The sequence below is a fragment of the Polypterus senegalus genome, chromosome 11 (genome assembly GCF_016835505.1).
Source record: "Polypterus senegalus isolate Bchr_013 chromosome 11, ASM1683550v1, whole genome shotgun sequence".
Taxonomy (NCBI): Eukaryota; Metazoa; Chordata; class Cladistia; order Polypteriformes; family Polypteridae; genus Polypterus; species Polypterus senegalus.
In genome coordinates, this window is record NC_053164.1 from 81,251,136 (window position 1) to 81,271,033 (window position 19,898).

Below are 19,898 nucleotides of genomic sequence, written 5' to 3' on the forward strand. Positions count from 1 at the left end.
AAGTGATAAGCCATTTCGTTTCCTTGGCTGACTGGGTCTTGTTTCCCAGTATGGGCTTGTCATTTAACTATTGCCAGTTTCGATTGGTTTTGTTATAGCTTCAAGTACTGGTTTTGAATCCCCTTAATTTCCATAATGCCCCATGATCATGGCAGACTCCAAAGCGTACCTGGAATCTGTGTAAATAGTTATGACCTTCCCTTCAGACATCTGGCAAGCTCAGGTGAGAGCTATTAGCTCAGCTGCTTGTGCACTTAAACTAAAAGAGATTCGATTTGCTTCAAGTAAGTGGTCTCCTTTGACCACTGCATAACTGGGGGAGAGTGTCCCGTCGTGTAATCGCAAGGAACAGCTAGTGGAGTTTCCTGGAGGTCTGGCCTGGGTTTCAGGACCTTTGTTATCTCATCATGGCACTTATGTGGTTCCCCCTCTCCCTCAGTGGGGAGTAAGGTAGCCGGATTCAGAGTTGAGCATCTTTCAATAGTGACATTTGACAGGGTACATAGTATATTTTGATAGTGTATTGCCCTTGCAGTAGTGAAGTAGTTCACCATGTTTCCCTCACTTGTTCATGCACTACGCAGACCTGAAAGAAAAGATACAAGATCATTGCTGACCATGTGGAGAGTAATTTTACATAGCAGAAAGCACATTAGGCTGGAGTGGCCAGTAAGAATCTTCAATGGTGAGAGTCTTATTTGGCGATGAGTTCTTCTTCCCCACAGACCAGCCAGAGCCAAACTCAATGCATCAGACCGAGATAGGTCTATTTGTTCAAAGATGTTTGCCAATTTAAATTTTTAAGGTGGGATATATATGCTCCACCATCCCTCCACTCTGTGGATGATACTTGCAGTAGAGACAACTCTTGTAAAAACTCTTGTATTTACTTGCAATTTCTGAGGCAAACCCCAAATATGGGATGAATTTTTTTTTTTAATTAGCGCTTTGCCAACTGACTTGGCATCTTTCTGATCTTTTTCTGATCACTCTTTTTGCCTCGTCTTTATCTCCTTTTCCATTGCTACAGTTTGTAGAGATAAAACTGCATCCTCGGGTGACTCTTGTTCCTCTTTCTGTTATAGAAATAAAGAGGTTAGTGGTGAAGTAGGATCCTGGGCGGCTTTCTTTGCCCACGTCTGCTAGCGCATTTCCCTCACTCACTGGATTCATTTTCCCCTTGTGAGCTTGACACTTCACTACTGCTAGTGCACCTGTCAAATGAGATGTTCTTGCCTGTACTAAGATGGAATGTACAGCATGTGGTACCTTAACAGTTATTAGACTCGTGACAACATCTGAGCATGCTAATATGGCTTCTGTTGTTGCAGCAGCTGCTTTCAAACAGGCTGGGATTGTAGCGGCCACTGGATCCTTTCTCAGCCTGCTCCGTCCATGGAATTTTATATATATTTTTTTAAACCCATTGCCGGCAATATCCTAATATTCCAAGAACAAACATAACTTGCCGCCTTGCAGACCGTGCACATTTCCCTGCAGTCAAATCATGACCCAGGTATTTCACTTTTCTTTAATCGGTTGCAACTTTTTCCGGAACACTTTGTGCCTGATTTCCGCTAGGAAGACCAACAAAGCCTTTGTGTCTTCTTCGCATTATTCCTGAGCCTCAGAGCATAAAAGCAACTCAGCTACATATTGCACCAGGACACTACCCCCTTTTGACCAATAACCTTTCAATTTTGAACTTTTCTAATTCTCGTCCATACACACACGCGCACGCACACACGTACACAGATACACAGAGCCTCTGTATATCCCTGCGACCTCGCAGTTCAGGTCCAACGCTTCCCTTTAAAAGTGAATGCGAACCAGAACTGGGAGTCAGGGTGAACTGGAATTGAAATTAACACATTCGCAAAATCAGTAACAGAAAACCACATAGCAGTGGACGAGACTGTAGAAAGAATAGCGGAAAGTTTCGGGACTGTAAGAGTCCTAGGGTGTTTAGCAGCATCGACTCCGCAGAGGTCCAGAACGAACCGTTATGAGTCATCTGCTAACTAGAAGAATGGGAGAGGATTGGTTTGGATTGGAATAATAGCACTGCGCTTAACTAAGTCAGCATAAACAAAGGTAATACCGGCCTCAGCCTCAAGCGAAAAAAGATATTGTGCACAAGGTAAATGGAAGGATGACTTTGGGAAAATGGCAAAGGGTTCAACATGAGCTATTCAGACAAAATATTATTTCTCTTGCACCCAGAGAGATGAGTGGAGCGAATCTAATTAAAAGATTTGAAGGGTAAACAGCATGGGTGTAGGTGGAGAGGTGGAAGATGAATGACAGAGCGATCAGGTTACAGGTACAGCTCATCCTACTGCAGTTTTCTTAACAGATCTATCTTGGGTGGACCAAATATTAAGTCCCACATACCCCCAATTCTCCCCTTCCTAACATGCTAATACCCATTGTCTCACACTATGCCATTGAAAGCGAGCGAATTTAGCAATGTGGATATGTGGGATAGAACCACTCCAGAAAAAAAGCAGTCGTCGTGACAAAAAAGAGATACTGCTACAGTTAATTCTGCTGGGATATAACAGTTTGTTATGCAAATAGTCTCTTTTTCTGACAGCAGCAGCTAAAAAGTCTGATAGCCAGACTTCACTATAATACAGTCCAAAAAATTATGCAATACAATAAAAAGATTTTGAATACTGTAATCAAAGAGGAACGCAGGACAGCACAGATTTTTTTTTCTGTTTTGAGAAAAACATGACCAATCAAGGCAGCATACAAGCATGTAATGGTGGTGGTCAGTGCAAGGGCGGTGTGTTGTTCTGTTGTGACCTTCACTTCCATTTTCGTAACTGAGATGCAAAGGCACAGGCAGGCCATTAAGTCTGTCTAAACAAGTTCACTGGGCATTAATTTTTATTTTGCATTTATTTATGCTTGTAACTGTCCACTGAACACTGAACTGGCCGCTATCAACCTCCTGTCGTCCCAGAGTCTCATTCCATTGCTTCTCACATCATTTCAGCTTGGAATTAGCTTCCTTCTAAGCTGAAGGAAGAGGCTCCTTCCTTCTGACCTGAATCCATTCTGCAGCATTTGTCTTATATCTAACTGTTTCTCCGCCCTCACGAACTGTTTCAGGAATTCCTGCCCCACCTCTTTTAATTCTTGCAGGTACCAGTTTCTTTGCACCATCAAGGTGGGATGGTTTTAATCTGAGTCAGGCTGTTGTACATTATATTGCGGAATGGGCACTTGTATTAATGGTGCTTGAAATTCCATCTTTTCATATTCATGTTTGACCCTGAGGGGTCAGAATCAAGGCTTATGAGGCATCCCTTTCTCTGAGCCGTGTCTTTGTGCCACAGTACTTGCTTGTACCGATCGTAACTGAGGTCGGTGGTGATCTCTACCCTCTTCCTTTTCTTCACATCTCTCTGGCTGAAACTGTTCATTTTAGAAATCATCGGGACCATCTTCTTCCTCTCCCTCATTAATTCCTCCAGCTGCCCCAAGGGGTGATGATGAACTATTGTCCTCAAAGGGAGAGGAAATGCATTCTGTCACTAAATCAAAGTATAATCTGTCCTTCTTTTTATTTATATTATTTTTATTTACTTATTCTTCCTTATTTTGTCCAGACTTTTGGGATGGTTCTTGCATTATCAAGAACAACTTTTCTTTTTCTGCTATAAGTTTCATTTGGCTTTGCAGTCCCTCATTGCACTTCTGCATCGCTTTTCAGGGCTCTGTCTTTAATTATCAATTCCCATCTATCAAACATTTCCATTTTATATGGCCCTCGAGTACAGCACCCTCATGCATTTCTATATACAATCTTCCTAACTTTCTGTATTTTACTCATATCACCAGAGCCTTCTACTGGCCACCTGCCCCCACTCTGTTTATTCCACCGTTTACATTATTTTTAAATGTAACCCTGTTTTCTGTTCTATGTAGCGTCTTGGAGAGTCGCCTTTTTTTTTTCTTCCTTGGTACGTTTTCCAAAAAAACAATCCTCCTACAGAGGCTCCTCCTTCACACCCTGTTTTTTCAATTTCTTTCTTCTTCTTTCAGTCTTTATTCAGTCACAGAAGAGTGGCAAAGCAGAAGAACCAAGTTTTCCGATTTCAGTTGGCTTTAATGTTAATTTTTCTCCCAATCTTTTCAACAGGGCTTTTGGTTTCTCAAAGGAGTTTTAACCAGTTTAATTTTAATTTTCCCCATGGTCAGTGAGTTTTCCGCACTCTTTTTGCTAAACCAGCCTCAATTGTCGCTTCACTACTGGTCCCTCCTGTCCCCCAGTCCACTAGGACAATCAACCTGATTAGCGGACTGACAGTCTCACCCGAAGGCCGCAGGTTACCGCTGTTTAGGTGATCAGTTCCTTTAGTCGCCCGTTGAGTTCAGGATATAACCAGACCGTTAGAGCAAAGAGTCTCGCCCTCCCGCAACAGTGCTTTTTCCCAATCACGAAATGTTCAGTTATTTATCTATTCTTCCCACTCCCTTCCTTTATTTTACTTTTAAGCCTCTAAGAGACTTCTTTGTTTCCTAGAGAGTGTACTAACTCGCGTCCTTAACATTCACAATCTTTACACTGTTTTATTTCCGATAGCTTATCTATACATTCCGGTCCACTCACTGCCTGGTTTCTTTTACCCGGTCAGATTCCCTTGGTCTACTCGCCAAGAATTTTTCCTCCCGTCTGGAAGTTCCCAGTTCACTCGACTTTCAGGAAAAATCAGAGGAGGTCAAGGGCTCCTCAAGCGGGATTCGGCAGAGGAAGGCCAGTCCTAATTTTTTCCGGAGCTGGTCCTCCCAATCTGGCCAGAATCGGTCCTTTCACCAGTCCTCTGGATGATCCCACTCAAGAAGTCGCTTGACCGTCTCTGTCCCCGTACGGGCCACCAAAAACTGTGGAGACTGAAGTCGAAAACAACAATGGGAGACAAAAAACACCAATTTAATATATAAAGCAATTTCTTTATTCTTGGTGAATCAAAGAGACTGACAATTTCTTATTGTTCAGTGCATTAGTTATAAAGAAATTACATTCTTTTAGATATAATATCTTCATTAGATTATATTTGTTTGGTTAGATTAATAATTCTTTATTTATTAATCCATAAGGGACACGTTTCTTATAGTTTTAAGTAAGAATTCAGAAACTATCGCATTGATTTATAATATCACAGGGTGTTGTTAGTATCAAGAGGTAAAAGAATGCAAGTTAATCTAATAATTCTGTGTACAAACTTAATTCTTTTTCTACCTAAATGAAGAACAAATTCATATACTGTAGAAGTAAAAATCATATAGCTCTCTGCAGCATGATTAATACAAAATACAGTCCTCCGTATTTGTGAGTTAAATACTTATAATCATTACAGTTAATAATGCTTTTTTCTTCCTCAGTATACAAACTTAAAACTTTCCACAGGTGCAGTTTTATTTCAGAAAATATTAAAGAGTAAAGTTATGCTACTTGCATGTGCATTTAGATTGCTTTCATTAATCCTGGGTGGAACATCTTTTTGCTGCAGTAACTGTTTAAATAAAAAATTGTCTACCAGTCTTACACCCTATCTAGAAATGATTTTTTTAAAATTTTGATAGATTTTCTGTTGCTCTCTTAAGGTATTCCAAGTGTGGAAGAAAATAAGCCACAATATTTTAATTTAACATAAGGAAGTCTATAATACCATTATCCAGATCCAGAACCTTGCATTAAAGTTCTGAATACCAGTTAAAGCAGTCTCCAGTTTTTTATAGCTTGGAAATACCCCCTCCCCCACCCCAAACCCAGTTCTTTACTTATTGTTAAACAACAACATATTTTTTCCTAGTGACAGGATTTAAAGTTAACACAGTATAATACAAACCCTTTGTTTTTATCATGCTAAACATTAAAATTTCACTATTTTTTGTAAGAAGACCAACTTTTTTTTAAATAGATGTCAAAACTGTTTAACTTTTTGCTTCTGTCCTTTTTTCCTCCTATTACCATTTTTTAGAAGGATGTATCTTGGAGTATTGGCATTATTAGGTTTACAGTATAAATAACATTGTAAAATATAATCACTAAGATTTTATAGTTTTGTACCGTTCTTCCACTCTGCAAATTTTGATATTCTTATCCCTGAGAGATAATTTTCTTTGGAAGTTATTATATTCATGTCTATGGTATACACAAACAGATAACAGCTGTTTTTTTTGTTTTTTTACTTGAATTAACTTACAGTTCCTAGAGCCCATGAACAATATACATTTTTATTTTAAATTATTTTTTAGAAAGTTAACAAATGTATAGCTGACTACATGGACTGCCTGGATAACATCTGTAAGAGTAAAGTATTTCATATAATGCGTAGTAGATAAGTGTATAGTAGAAATTGTGTAGCTTTGGACTTTCTTGTGCCTAATAATTATATGAAGTATGCTTGTAGTCATGATAGCCAATTTTGCCTACCATTGTAAAGGTCTTGCGTTATATTTTTCCTTTTACATAAACTTGTGCTTTCCTTAATTTACTAATTAGCACGAGCCCTTGAGCTGTTCTTAGAGTCCCTCCTTACAAAGGCATGTCAGGTCACACAATCCAGGAATGCAAAAACAATGACCACATCACATCTGTAAGTATTTTTCCTTAACACTAGACATGTAGCCTCTCTTGTTCTTTATTGCTGCTACTTATAGAGTAGTAGTTTATCTGTGTGACTGATTTATTTGAAAGCTGAGTGCACTACATTACTAACAAAAGCAGAATACAAACAACAGAGTTACAGGTTTTTGGTTTCTTGTGATATATATGCTTTAATTTAATATATCCTAAACTTGTACACCATTCATTTATGCCAGAAAATCATTGTTTAGCTATATAACTTTCGTTTATGGTTTAAGGTCTGAATTGTGTGATTGTACAGTAAATACTGATCTATTTGGAAATCTGCAGAATCTGGTAAAAGCTCCAATTATTGTGAAAAATTGTTTTATCTAATTATACCTTTAGCTGAATGCTTGCACTATATTCTCTCTTAACATTTTTAATTTATGTTTTCAGGAAGCAGTGCATTGAGCTTGAGCAACAGTTTGACTTTTTGAAGGACCTAGTGGCGGCAGTACCGGATATGCAAGGAGACAATGAGGATAACCACACCGAAGGGGGAGAAAAGGTCTCGCGCAGGTGAGAGTGTTTTTATTATTATATAAACAAATGTATACCGGTATGCTCTATGTGAAGCAAAAGATATTCAGTAATTTGTACAAAATAGCTTTCAAAGGAATAGCTAAACATATTTGTATATGAATATCAGATTGTCATTCGTAATACACAGCTGGAGATGAATGCTTCTACCAGTCAAAATTTTTAGAACAACTCAGTTTTCTCAGTTTTTCTTCAAATTTAATCAGTATAATGCAATGAAAGGCCTAAAATGGTAAATAGGTAAGCAGAAAACTGTCAGAAGTTTAAATTTCTCTGCTTTAAGACAGACAGTGGGGTTATTAAGTAATCAGCAGAAGTTGGGACACCCGTGCAAATTGTTTGGTTCAGCTTGCAAGGCTTAATTTATTGGAATTGCTGCAGAACATCTATAGGATGTAACCTATTAGTTGTTCCCTAAAGAAGGCCCATTTGTTATATTCTGAAATTTCCCTTTCGGTTTTTGCTAACCTAAAATTTAAATTTAAACCTCTGTCAGGTTACCGCTTACGTTATACCATTTTATGTCATTTATTACAATTCAATAGATTAAATTTGAAGAAAAACTGGAACAACTGTGGTATTTTAAAACTTTTGACCAGTAGTGTATGTTTCACAAAATTACTTTTGCAGGATATTTTAGTGCTTACTGAATCAATATGCAACTGCTTACATGATCCCCAGAATTTACGTTGTTTATTTTATAATATCTCCTTTAAAGAGGGAGAAAACCAGGGTCCGGAAGAAAAAATGGTGGTGCTGGCACAAAGGCTAAAGACAAGAAGCAGTCTGGGACTGAATCTGAGCAGGAGGTACTGTATATCTTTTTTTTTTTCCCCTCATAATATCCAAAACATGGTGCATCATAGTTACTTCAGTAATGTATTGATTCTGTTACAAATTCAAGTTTATTTTACTGTACACTACACTCTCTGTAACTGCTATGCCTGTATACTTTATATATTTTATATTTTTAAATATACTGTGTATATTGTTTTTAGAAACAGCAAAATGACATTAATAAAGTATAATATTTACTGACTTTGAGCAAAATGACAGGGATAAGGTATATTTACTGACTTTGAGCAAAATGACAGGGATAAAGTATAATATTTACTGACTTTGAGCAAACTATAACTGCACATTTAAAAACATGAATATTAGAAGAGCACAAGTGTATGTTTAATTAATAGATTTTGTGTTGCAAATTCTTACTTCTTCTTTTCACATGGCTTGCTTACCTTCAAAGGATCATTCTTTATTAATGGTATTGTGTGTACTGAGCAAAGTTTAGAGGAAATCCTGAGTAGTAAGATGTGCCTGGACACTAAAAGTGGTAATACCTAAGGGCGAGTGGGACTAAAAAGTTCTTTTTGTAAATACCTAAGGACAAAAGGTTATATTCTGTGCTTTAGCCAAATATTAATCTTTTAGATTGCGTACGTATACAACAAACAGATCAACTTTGGTTTTGCTGGTTTAATACTCAAAGAAATTGTGTCCTCCTTTGCATACAGTTAACAGTAGTATACTATTTGTAAAGCTGTTACAGTGCAGTTATGACACCACTCCCGAAGATATCAGTAGTGCATGGTCTAAGCAGCCTATTGTTTTTAAGCTTGGTCAATAAGGTTACTGTGTTGTGGGACTGGGTGAAGTTCAGCTTGACATATAGTATATAACATTAATGTTTTGCCTCTGTCACAGGTACTTAATACTTTGAATAAAGTGTATTACGATGCTTTCAGACTTACAGGTTGCCCAAAGGTACCATTACAGTTCTATTAGAGATAAAAGATGTGCAGCAAATTTGAAAATGCTATCTTGTCCTATACTGCAGTCCAAGATTAAGTATCTGATATCAATAAAGGTATTTTATAATGAAGTTGCAATCACTGTTACAACCACTGAATGTGATAAATTACCAAAACTAAACTTAAATGAGTTTTGAACTATAACCATTTGAATTATTCATTAATATACTATAGATTGTTCTCCTTTTATATAAAAGAGGGGACTGGGCGGTCTCATGGTCTGGAATCCCTACAAATTTTATTTTTTCTCCAGCCGTCTGGAGTTTTTTTGTTTTTTCTGTCCCCCCTGGCCAAAGAACCTTACTCTTATTCGATGTTAATTAATGTTGATTTATTTTCTTTTCTTATTGTGTCTTTTATTTTTCTATTCTTTATTATGTAAAGCACTTTGAGCTACTGTTTGTATGAAAATGTGCTATATAAATAAATGTTGTTGTTGTAAAAAGTGTGATCTGCCACATTCAATTAAATACAGACCAGCAAGCTTAACACACACCTCAGCTAAATTAATGGGAGCGTTTATTAAGGGTGGCAAGAACACTTATATTAGTGAAAAGTCAACATAGGCTTTGACAGAGGAAACAGTGTTTAATTAACATGATGGAATTATATGAGGAACAAACAAAAAGCACATGATCAGAGAGATGCATATGACATTTCTTGAGTTTGCACAGAGCTTTTGAGAGGCTTATGATCAAAGTAAAAAATGTGAGTTTTATATATATATATACAGCATATATATATATATATATATATATATATATATATATATATATATATATATATATATATATACACTCACCTAAAGGATTATTAGGAATACCTGTTCAGTTTCTCATTAATGCAATTATCTAATCAACCAACCACATGGCAGTTGCTTCAATGCATTTAGGGGTGTGGTCCTGGTTAAGACAATCTCCTGAACTCCAAACTGAATGTCAGAGTGGGAAAGAAAGGTGATTTAAGCAATTTTGAGCGTGGCATGGTTGTTGGTGCCAGACGGGCCGGTCGGAGTATTTCACAATCTGCTCAGTTACTGGGATTTTCACGCACAACCATTTCTAGGGTTTACAAAGAATGGTGTGAAAAGGGAAAAACATCCAGTATGCGGCAGTCCTGTGGGCGAAAGTGCCTTGTTGATGCTAGAGGTCAGAGGAGAATGGGCCGACTGATTCAAGCTGATACAAGCTGATAGAAGAGCAACTTTGACTGAAATAACCACTCGTTACAACCGAGGTATACAGCAAAGCATTTGTGAAGCCACAACACGCACAACCTTGAGGCGGATGGGCTACAACAGCAGAAGACCCCACCGGGTACCACTCATCTCCACTACAAATAGGAAAAAGAGGCTACAATTTGCACAAGCTCACCAAAATTGGACAGTTGAAGACTGGAAAAATGTTGCCTGGTCTGATGAGTCTCGATTTCTGTTGAGAAATTCAAATGGTAGAGTCAGAATTTGGCGTAAACAGAATGAGAACATGGATCCATCATGCCTTGTTACCACTGTGCAGTCTGGTGGTGGTGGTGGTGTAATGGTGTGGGGGATGTTTTCTTGGCACACTTTAGGCCCCTTATTGCCAATTGGGCATCGTTTAAATGCCACGGGCTACCTGAGCATTGTTTCTGACCATGTCCATCCCTTCATGACCACCATGTACCCATCCTCTGATGGCTACTTCCAGCAGGATAATACACCATGTCACAAAGCTCGAATCATTTCAAATTGGTTTCTTGAACATGACAATGAGTTCACTGTATTAAAATGGCCCCCACAGTCACCAGGTCTCAACGCAATAGAGCATCTTTGGGATGTGGTGGAACGGGAGCTTCGTGCCCTGGATGTACATCCCACAAATGTCCATCAACTGCAAGATGCTATCCTATCAATATGGGCCAACATTTCTAAAGAATGCTTTCAGCACCTTGTTGAATCAATGCCACCTAGAATTAAGGCAGTTCTGAAGGCGAAAGGGGGTCAAACACCGTATTAGTATGGTGTTCCTAATAATCCTTTAGGTGAGTGCATATACAGTATATAATATAGAGAGAGAGAGATTTTTTTTTTTTAAATAACAGGTGGCCTTTTTTTTTTATAAAACAGAGCAATAACATACCTCATGTCCTTTCATTTGTTATAGGATGACTCTGAAGACAGTGAGACAGAAGAGGAAGAAATATCACAGTCAAACATAAACCAACAGGCTACTGCAAGATTTCACAGGTATTACTGCTCTTTTGCTACATCACTTTAAGTTTTTCTTAGGGTCTGCCCCCTTGGAGAATCATGAACAGAAGTCATAACATAGTGATAGTGTTTGCTTTAACTGTTTTCAGCTCTGCATGGTCTAAATTAAGACCTGATATCCATAGTTTAAGAACTTGTGGTGTAATCTCTCTCTCTCTCTCTCTCTCTCTCTCTCTATATATATATATATATATATATATATATATATATATATATATATAATTCTTTTCGTGTTTGAAACGAAAATTACGTATGACCATGTGAAACGGAAATTACGTATGACCACAGAACATATATTATAATACAGGAACTAATCTCTTCATTTGTGGATGCAATTTTTATATTGTCTTTATGAATTGTTATTATTTGTGTGAGAGTTATTTTACTGATATTGAAAAGAAGTAAACACAAACACGCTGATCTATCCCATAGAAGTGCGCCCCGCGTTGCTCTCTCCTAGCCCTCCTCTCTGGACTCCAGTGCTGAGCCGTCTGCCGCCAGGTGAATTTTGACAGAGAAGTTTTATTTATTCGTCCATGTGACTGTCACAGAAACTGCCACATTATAACTTTTTTTTAATTGGCAGTACTTGATAGTAGAAGAGATGAGGAAACAGCTTTGCATCTTTCTACTTTTTTAACTGCGCCGAGCTGTAAACAATGTGAAGGTGACAGACACTGCCTTCAGTGGCGAGGGGTCGTGAGAACAAAGTGGACGCAGGGAGGCACGGAATGTCGGGCTGCTCAGCTGGGTCGAGAGCATCACAGTTTCGGGCGGTGTCCTCTCTTCTCGCACTGTTTGTGACACTTTGAGTACCCCGTTGGCTCCTGGGAGAGTGGAAATCTTTGCGAATGAGTGTGATCGGCTTATAACTGTTTAACACTCCTCACTTTGTCACTGCACTTTTTGCTTATGCATACAGATACATTGTAACCAAGCGTCTGATCGCAGTCTCTACTATAAAAGAGGTTGTTACAAACAGCTGAACAGTGAACTTTACTTCATTCCTTGTTTTAGTGCAAATGCATTAAATTCTAGTTTTTACAAATAATTCCAAATCTCCTCTTGTTCCTGCACCTCTGTGATCCTCTTAAATAAAACATATAGAAACGGAAGCTAAGGGCTGAGGAAGGTTGCTGTTTTGTAGAGTATGTGGATAAGAGTTGGTGCTGAACAATTTGTTGAAAAGTTCATTCAGTAATATCTGATTCTTATTCACCACATCTTTGAACAGTTTCAGAAAAGAGACCACAGTTGTATCTTTTTGTTGATGTGGCTAATCCTTAAATTGCTGCAACACTGGATTCAATGCTATATGTTTTCTCCATAGATCTGTTTACATGACATTGTAATCTTTCTTTGTTGTCTAGTTTGTTTAAAATATCTATCTTTTTTACGCCAGGCAGAAGCTGTACAAATTTGGGTGCTTCTTCCATCGCTGCTGGTGTAAAAGCACTTCAGAGAATCATATTAAGAATGTGGGTACTACAGTTTAATCTGGTGTAGCTGTGCAAGTTGGCGATTGTGTTTGAAAAACCTTAAAGAGTTTTCAGAACTGACTGTTACTGATTGTGCTTGCTTCAGACAGGGTTGCAAAAAGCACCCTTGACACAAGATTATAGCTTGTTAATATGATGGATGGTAGCAGATATTAGAGAGAGGTTTTCTCAAAGTTTTCAGTCCAAATATCAGTTGTGACAGCACACCCATAGTTATTAACGGTCTCCAGCATGTCATATACAATATCGTTTCTCTTATTTTGCCTTTCTGCCATGTGCAGCGATATAATCATTGGATGGGGCAGTATTTCTTTAAACTTTAGACTTTCCAATTTTGGCTGCCGTGTCAGACAGATACTGCTCAGGTTGAATATAGCCCTCATCAGACACTACTGTAAAGCTGTATATCCTTGCAAACAAAATCTGCACATTTATTCTGTGCTTCGCTTTTAGCATTCGTTGTTACTTTTGACAGATTTGGTAAGAGTGTTAGTTTAGTTTGACCCTTTGCTACTGCACATGCATGGCGATTTAAACCTGTGGTCCCTGACTTGAGTCCACTGTTATTAGAACATTAGGACAATCAGCCCAACAAAGCTCGCCAGTCCTATCCACGTAATTCTTTTGAAAAATGTCTTAAAAAGTCCCTAAAGTCTTACTGTCTACCACGGTACTTGATAACTTGTTCCAAGTGTCTATGGTTCTCTGTGTAAAGAAACATTTCCTAATCTTTGTGTGAATTTACCCTTAACAAGTCTCCAACTGTCCCAGTGTTGTTGTTGAACAACTCACTTTAAAATAACAGTCTCGATCAACTGGACAAATTCCCTTCATAATTTTAAACACTTCAATCATGTCACTTTTTCTTTTGCTTAACGTTACTATGTTAGCAAAATATTGCGGTTAGTTCTGCAGTCTTGTACTCTTTATTTTCTTTTAATGTTGTCTGCTGTGGATATATGTAAGGCTGTCTCTGAGTTCTGCAATCTTGAGAAGGCGGCATTTCGAAACAGTACAGTATATGCATGCATTCTAACTGCTTAGGAAAGTGAATTATATGAATTCTCATTCTACCTCTCTCTCTCTGTCTATACAGTATGTACAAAAAGAATGAATGTACATTCTCTTTTAAATTTAATTTTAAATTCGCAGTGTTAAGTTCCTGCTTACGCACGCAATTGCAATGCAATTGCATTGGTCTCGCGAGTCCCGCAGTGCAGGCTTCCACCTTGGAGTATAAGTTGACCACAATTGAGTGAATGTGTCAATTTTGTTTATGTTCTCCTTTGTTTTCATTTGAAAGCTTCTTGAATTTGTCCATCCATCCATTTTCCAACACGCTGAATCCGAACACAGGGTCATGGGGGTCTGCTGGAGCCAGTCTCAGCCAACACAGGGCGAACCAATCCCGGGCAGGGCGCCAACCCACCACAGGACACACACACACACACACACACACACACACACACACCAAGCACACACTAGGGCCAATTTAGAATCGGCAATGCACCTAACCTTCATGTCTTTGGACTGTGGGAGGAAACCGGATCACCCGGAGGAAACTGACGCAGACACAGGGAGAATATGCAAACTCCATGCAGGGAGCACCCGGGAAGCGAACCCTGGTCTCCTTACTGCAAGGGTGCAGCACTACCCACTGCGCAACCATGCTGCCCTTCTTGAATTTGTACTGAGGATATATACAGAGTGGTTTTTTGCCTACTTATTTTTGAGTTTGTTTCCTAACCATTTCAAACAGTTTGAATCTTTACAAAGGAAAGGATACAGTTGTTTTTTTGTTTTGAGATTTTATTTTGTATGAATACCTGCATTATTTATTTTGAACTCACCAAGGAATTTACTTTGTGTTCTCCTGTAAAACCTGAAAGCTTTAAGATTTTAGAATTTTAGAATTAATATTTTATTTTATTTATTTGGAGTTGACCAACACATTTAGTGTGTTTTCCTGTAAAACCTGAAATCTTAATGACTGGTCAGAATTGAGATTTTATTTTGTATTGCCTATTTAATTTATTTGGAATTGAGCAAAGAATTTAGTTTTGTATTTTGTTTGTGTTCTTCTGTAATTCTTGAATCTTTTGACCAGTAAGAAGTAAGATTTAAGTTTATTATATATACCAATTTTATTTATTTGAAAATACAGTTTTATAATGTTCTACAGTACATTTGTCATGTTCAACCTCTGACAGAAAATTTATAATTTAAACCAAAATTAACATTGTCATCTCTTCACATCTCACTTAGTGGTAAAAAGGAACCTTTAAGCTTGACAGAAAAATATATATAAAATGCCTGATGATGGAAAAAAATTGATAAAAAGTGTTTCCATATCACCTAGCTCTATGAGGAATTCAGTAAAACTTTAGAAATGTTTAGGAATACATGAATCCGTGAGAACCCTAAATCCAAAGAGGACTGTTTCATTTATGTTAGGTAGAATGCCCAGAGGGGACTGGGCGGTCTCATGGTCTGGAATCCCTACAGATTTTATTTTTTCTCCAGCCGTCTGGAGTTTTTTTTGTTTTTTCTGTCCCCCCTGGCCATTGAACCTTACTCTTATTCAATGTTAATGTTGATTTATTTTGTTTTATAATTGTGTCTTTCATTTTTCTATTCTTTAATATGTAAAGCACTTTGAGCTACTGTTTGTATGAAAATGTGCTATATAAATAAATGTTGTTGTAGGAATAGAGTTGCTCTTTATAATAGTTGGTAGTATTAGTTAACTTGTCTTGCTTAGTTCTTGCCGTGCCTGATTACAATTCATTTTAACCAAAAACTTGTTTGTGATTCTCTTTTATTTGCAGCCATGTTGCTCCTCATTTTATGAACTTGGGCTCAGCGCAGGCGGGTCTCGCAATGTCAATAGGAGCCCCTGTAACAGCATCACCAGTACCGAGTTCTGTATCCACCCCAGTGCTACCTGCACCACCACATGACAATGACGATGACGATGATGAGGATTATGACTCCTAGCTACTTGTTTTAATGTATTACTTTTAAGTTTTACTGCAGTTTGGGGGTGGGAAGGGGATGGGTTCTAGGTTGGGGTGGGGCAAAAATGCAGCTCTTAGGAGAATTGTGTTTTACCTTAAAAATGAATTTTTTTTCCACTTACGGTGGAGAAAACATTTTAGTTTAATTTGAATTCCCTTGTACTTTAAAATTATACTTTTGACAAAACAGCAGGCTGTATAAGCCCTTTCTAATGTTTTTTTTTTTTTTTGGGAATTTTGCAGTCCACTTCAGCAGCTCAACTGCCTGTGCTTTCCAGTACTCAAGTATTGCACTGACGTTAAACAGCCACCCTTAAACCAATTGTGAAACACGGGCGTAGTTTTGACAAAAGTTTGATGTGACTGGGTGTGCAGTTGAAATGTTCTATAAAAACAAACAAAATAACATTTGTCTGGTTAATGTCAACATTATCAGAGTGTCATTATGGAGTTTTATTCCTACTTTTGTTTGTTTTTAGATGCAATTCCAAAAGAGGATAAAAATACTTGCAGCTCTATTTGAGGCACATTGTTTCTAAAATGGCACCTTTATGTTCCAGGACTGGTGTTGCCTCATTAAATAAACCGCAAATGTTAAGGCAACCATAATAAAATAATTTTTACACCAGCCTTTGCACAAGATTTTGATATATATATTTTTTTCCGTTAAAGAAATCTAATTAAAATACAATTGCAGGGCTTATGATTCACTGGAAAAGGCAGCTAAGCAATGCAGAAAAGCATAGTATGTTCGTCCTCACAGTTAATGAGATTGCTGATGCCTGGCTGAACTTGTTACTTCTGTGTGTACTGAATATTAAGCCACAGAATCCATTACATCTGTTTAAGAAAGGAAAAGAAATATTCAAGCAGCTCGTCAGATTGGTAACGGTAAAGATTAATGCATTCCTGTCAGTGAGTTTTAATTCCTTTTGCATTTCTCCTTGGATACTTAAGTGATGTCTAAACATAGAAAGAGATTTAAGAAGGAAACAAGTATATTTAAAGCTACATTATTTTTTTTTTTTTTTTTTTTTTGGGTTAATTTCTTAGTTTGATATGCTAACGTTGGAAATTGTTTTAAAACATGCTGACCAACAGACAGACCTGAAAAAACATTTTAATGACTTTAATTTGTAATTTTATTAAAATCTTGTAAATCCTTAAAGCTTGTTGGTTGTGTGTATGTTGTTAATCCAGGGCCCCCTAGCCCAATCTTTAATTTCATCTTTTAAAATGCAACAGGCACTTTAAGTGTATGATATTTCTGTATTACAAACTGAATACTGCTCTTCATGCTCTTAATTTAATATGTTATTGAGAGATTGAACACACCCAGTATTTTCAAATTATATGAGTGCAAATCCAACATTGGTGATTGGCACAATATTTAGTGAACCAAGACTGACATTGAACAGGGGCATCAGTATAAATAAGCAAAGCACAATGGGAAAGTTACCGTCATCCAGTGTATAAGATTTAGTGTATAGCACTGTCAGAATTCAGTCAGCCTTACTAATGTATCGAGGCATACAAAGCAGAACTGGTAGCTATTATTTGTGAAGTAATGTGTCATTTTTTAACTGGTACCTCAAATGTCCAGTCTGTGTAACTTTTTGCTGCTCTTGGCTTGTCTGTTTTTCTCATTTGCCGTGTGATGTTTGTGCAGGTTAACGGTGCCTAAACATCACACAAGTGGTGCTTCAATCACAATATATGTGCCCTTTCTTGGAAAATCCTAATAGACACCAAGCTTGTGTATTATTTCTATTTATTTATTTATTTCTTTTTTTAATTTGGTCAAAATGTTTCTGGCCCTAATAAACAGTAGGTGAACATTTATGTATTGAACTTTTTTAAAGTTATTAGGGAATTGTCATATACTGGTATGAATACTTCTCCCTGACCACGCAAAGTTCTGTTTACTGGAGCTTTGTTTTTCACTGACAATGTATTTACTTTGATAATTTAAAATTTTAGATCTCGAGCCTAGTGTGGCTTGGATAGTGTCCAGTGTCCCATAAACTTGAGCATGTTAGAAAATTTAAGCAATTAATTAATGGATGGTTAGATGGATCTTAAGTAATGCAGTCTCGGGACATTTTACACTGGAGTGTAATATGAATATTGGTTCTGTAGGGCCACAATAGCTATGGGCTTTCTTTACAGTGAATTTATTATATTGTACAGGATAATGACAGTGAATTGATGCAAGTTATTTTACTTATACTGAAACATTTTTGTTGGGTTGCTTGTTAAGATTCACAGACCTTTGTTCATGATGAAGAAATTTGTTTTATTAAAATGTCCTGGGAAACATTAGACAAAAGTAAAGCCAAAAAGTACTTTTTATGCTTTAGTCCTTGAAATATTTGAATATTTTAAAAATACTTAAGGAAGGAAGAATGAGAGAATCAATACATTATAGACCTAAATATCTTGTGTTTTCAACAGCAGGAGTTAGCTTTTAATTGAAAAACTTGCATAGAGAAATTTACAGGCACTGTGGCATGACAGGCCCAAGATGTAGGACCCCTAATTTATATAAATATTTGTCCCCAGGGTTTATTCATAATGGATTGTGATATTTTTAAAACAAGTATATACAAACATATCCTCTTGTAACAAAAATTGGAGTACTATTGTTTAAACTCTGAAACTTATACACCAGAAAATAATTCTGAGTAAAAAGTCACACTTGCCCCTAATTATTTTTCCTACAAATTACCAGTACCAATGAAAATAAACAAAAGCTACAAAAAATGTATTTGTGATTGTAAATCAAGGATTGACCACTCTTAAAAATGTAGCAAATTTGCAAAATTTGTTAATAAGCTAAAGAGTTGCACAGATTGGCATTTTGTCATTCTTTTCTGTTTGTAATGCTTATTTTCGTAACAGTATTCATTTTCTAAAGGTGTATGTGCCACATGACTTGAAAATGTTAGCTTGGTCATTACAGAAATTATTTACTAACAAAACCTTTGTTCTTGATTTTAACAGCTTGGATAAAGGACATGACAGTGACTTATAAAAATTAGCCTCGCAATAAAACGAGAATGTATTTGTTCAATGGTCACTTTCGCTGGATCCTCACTAGAACTCCATATGTTTGTTATTCCTTAAGATGTCTTTAGAATGATGAATACCAATGACTGATTTAGTAGCACTTCTCTTCAGTTGTTAAAAAACGAGCTGCTTTCTCTAGAAAAAATTAGATTAGGTTAGAGAAGATGTTACAGCTTTGATCATCTCTCACAAATTGATCTTGCAGTTGTTCCTGAACGCAAATGTAAAACACTGAACACGAGAGGTCAAGGGGGACGGACGTGTGTGCTGTGAGGCTTGTCTGTGATCTGAACATTTTTAGAGGTCTGTTGTGCATTTTGTGTTTTATTTGCCCCTTAATGAAGAAGGGCAGGGCCCTCTCTTCACTTTAGACATTATGAGTATTATTTAGTGGAAATAAGTAATGGGAAAATGATTGATCATTTTAATTTAGTGTGTAATTTAGTGTGCACCACGGCAGCCAATGCTCTCACTTCTTCTCCTTTTTTTTTTTTTAATATAAATAACTGGTTAAGATGCTTGTAAAATGTAATTTTAAGATAAACAATGCTTGATCAGAAAAGTTCTCCAAATATTTTGAAATATTCCTTGTACTTTGTAACTGGAAGAGATATTTTCTGCATTATAAAGCTCTGAGAGCAACATTTACCCAGTTTTAAGTTGCCTTTTTTAATTGTAAATTTTGTGATCTGATTATTTCTGAGTGACCATATTGTGAGTGAACACTTGATAGGAAGACATGTTAAGGATTTTTTTAATTTGTATGAGTGAAATAAAGTTCAGAATAAAAATATTAGCTTGTTTCATACTTCTTGTACTTGTTCATATATCCAGTTGCTGCTTGAACACCAGATATTCATATCTTGGCGGGGCAGCACAGTGACAGAGAAGGTGGCACTGATGGTGTACTCGGTAGCTGAAGCTTTGTGTTTGAGTACCCTTGGTGTGGAATTGATATTTTCACATCATGTTTGTGTGCATTTCCACCCAGCATAGTTAGGAAACATGGCTCATCTACATGTGATGGGCAAGTGTCCCTTCTAAGGGCTGATCCTGGTCTTCCTT

General features: G+C 37.1%; 1 protein-coding gene across 1 annotated transcript in view; it reads left to right on the forward strand.

Moving 5' to 3' along the window:
* Positions 1-19,641, forward strand: part of drap1 (DR1-associated protein 1 (negative cofactor 2 alpha)) — a 42,985-nt gene extending 23,344 nt beyond the window's left edge. The window contains exons 3-7 of the mRNA XM_039769170.1: positions 6,521-6,614; positions 7,043-7,165; positions 7,905-7,995; positions 11,142-11,224; positions 15,576-19,641. Coding sequence (XP_039625104.1) covers positions 6,521-6,614; positions 7,043-7,165; positions 7,905-7,995; positions 11,142-11,224; positions 15,576-15,744 — 560 coding nt within the window. The 3' untranslated portion in view covers positions 15,745-19,641. The remainder of the gene's footprint in view (positions 1-6,520; positions 6,615-7,042; positions 7,166-7,904; positions 7,996-11,141; positions 11,225-15,575) is intronic.
* Positions 19,642-19,898: the final 257 nt, after the last annotated feature.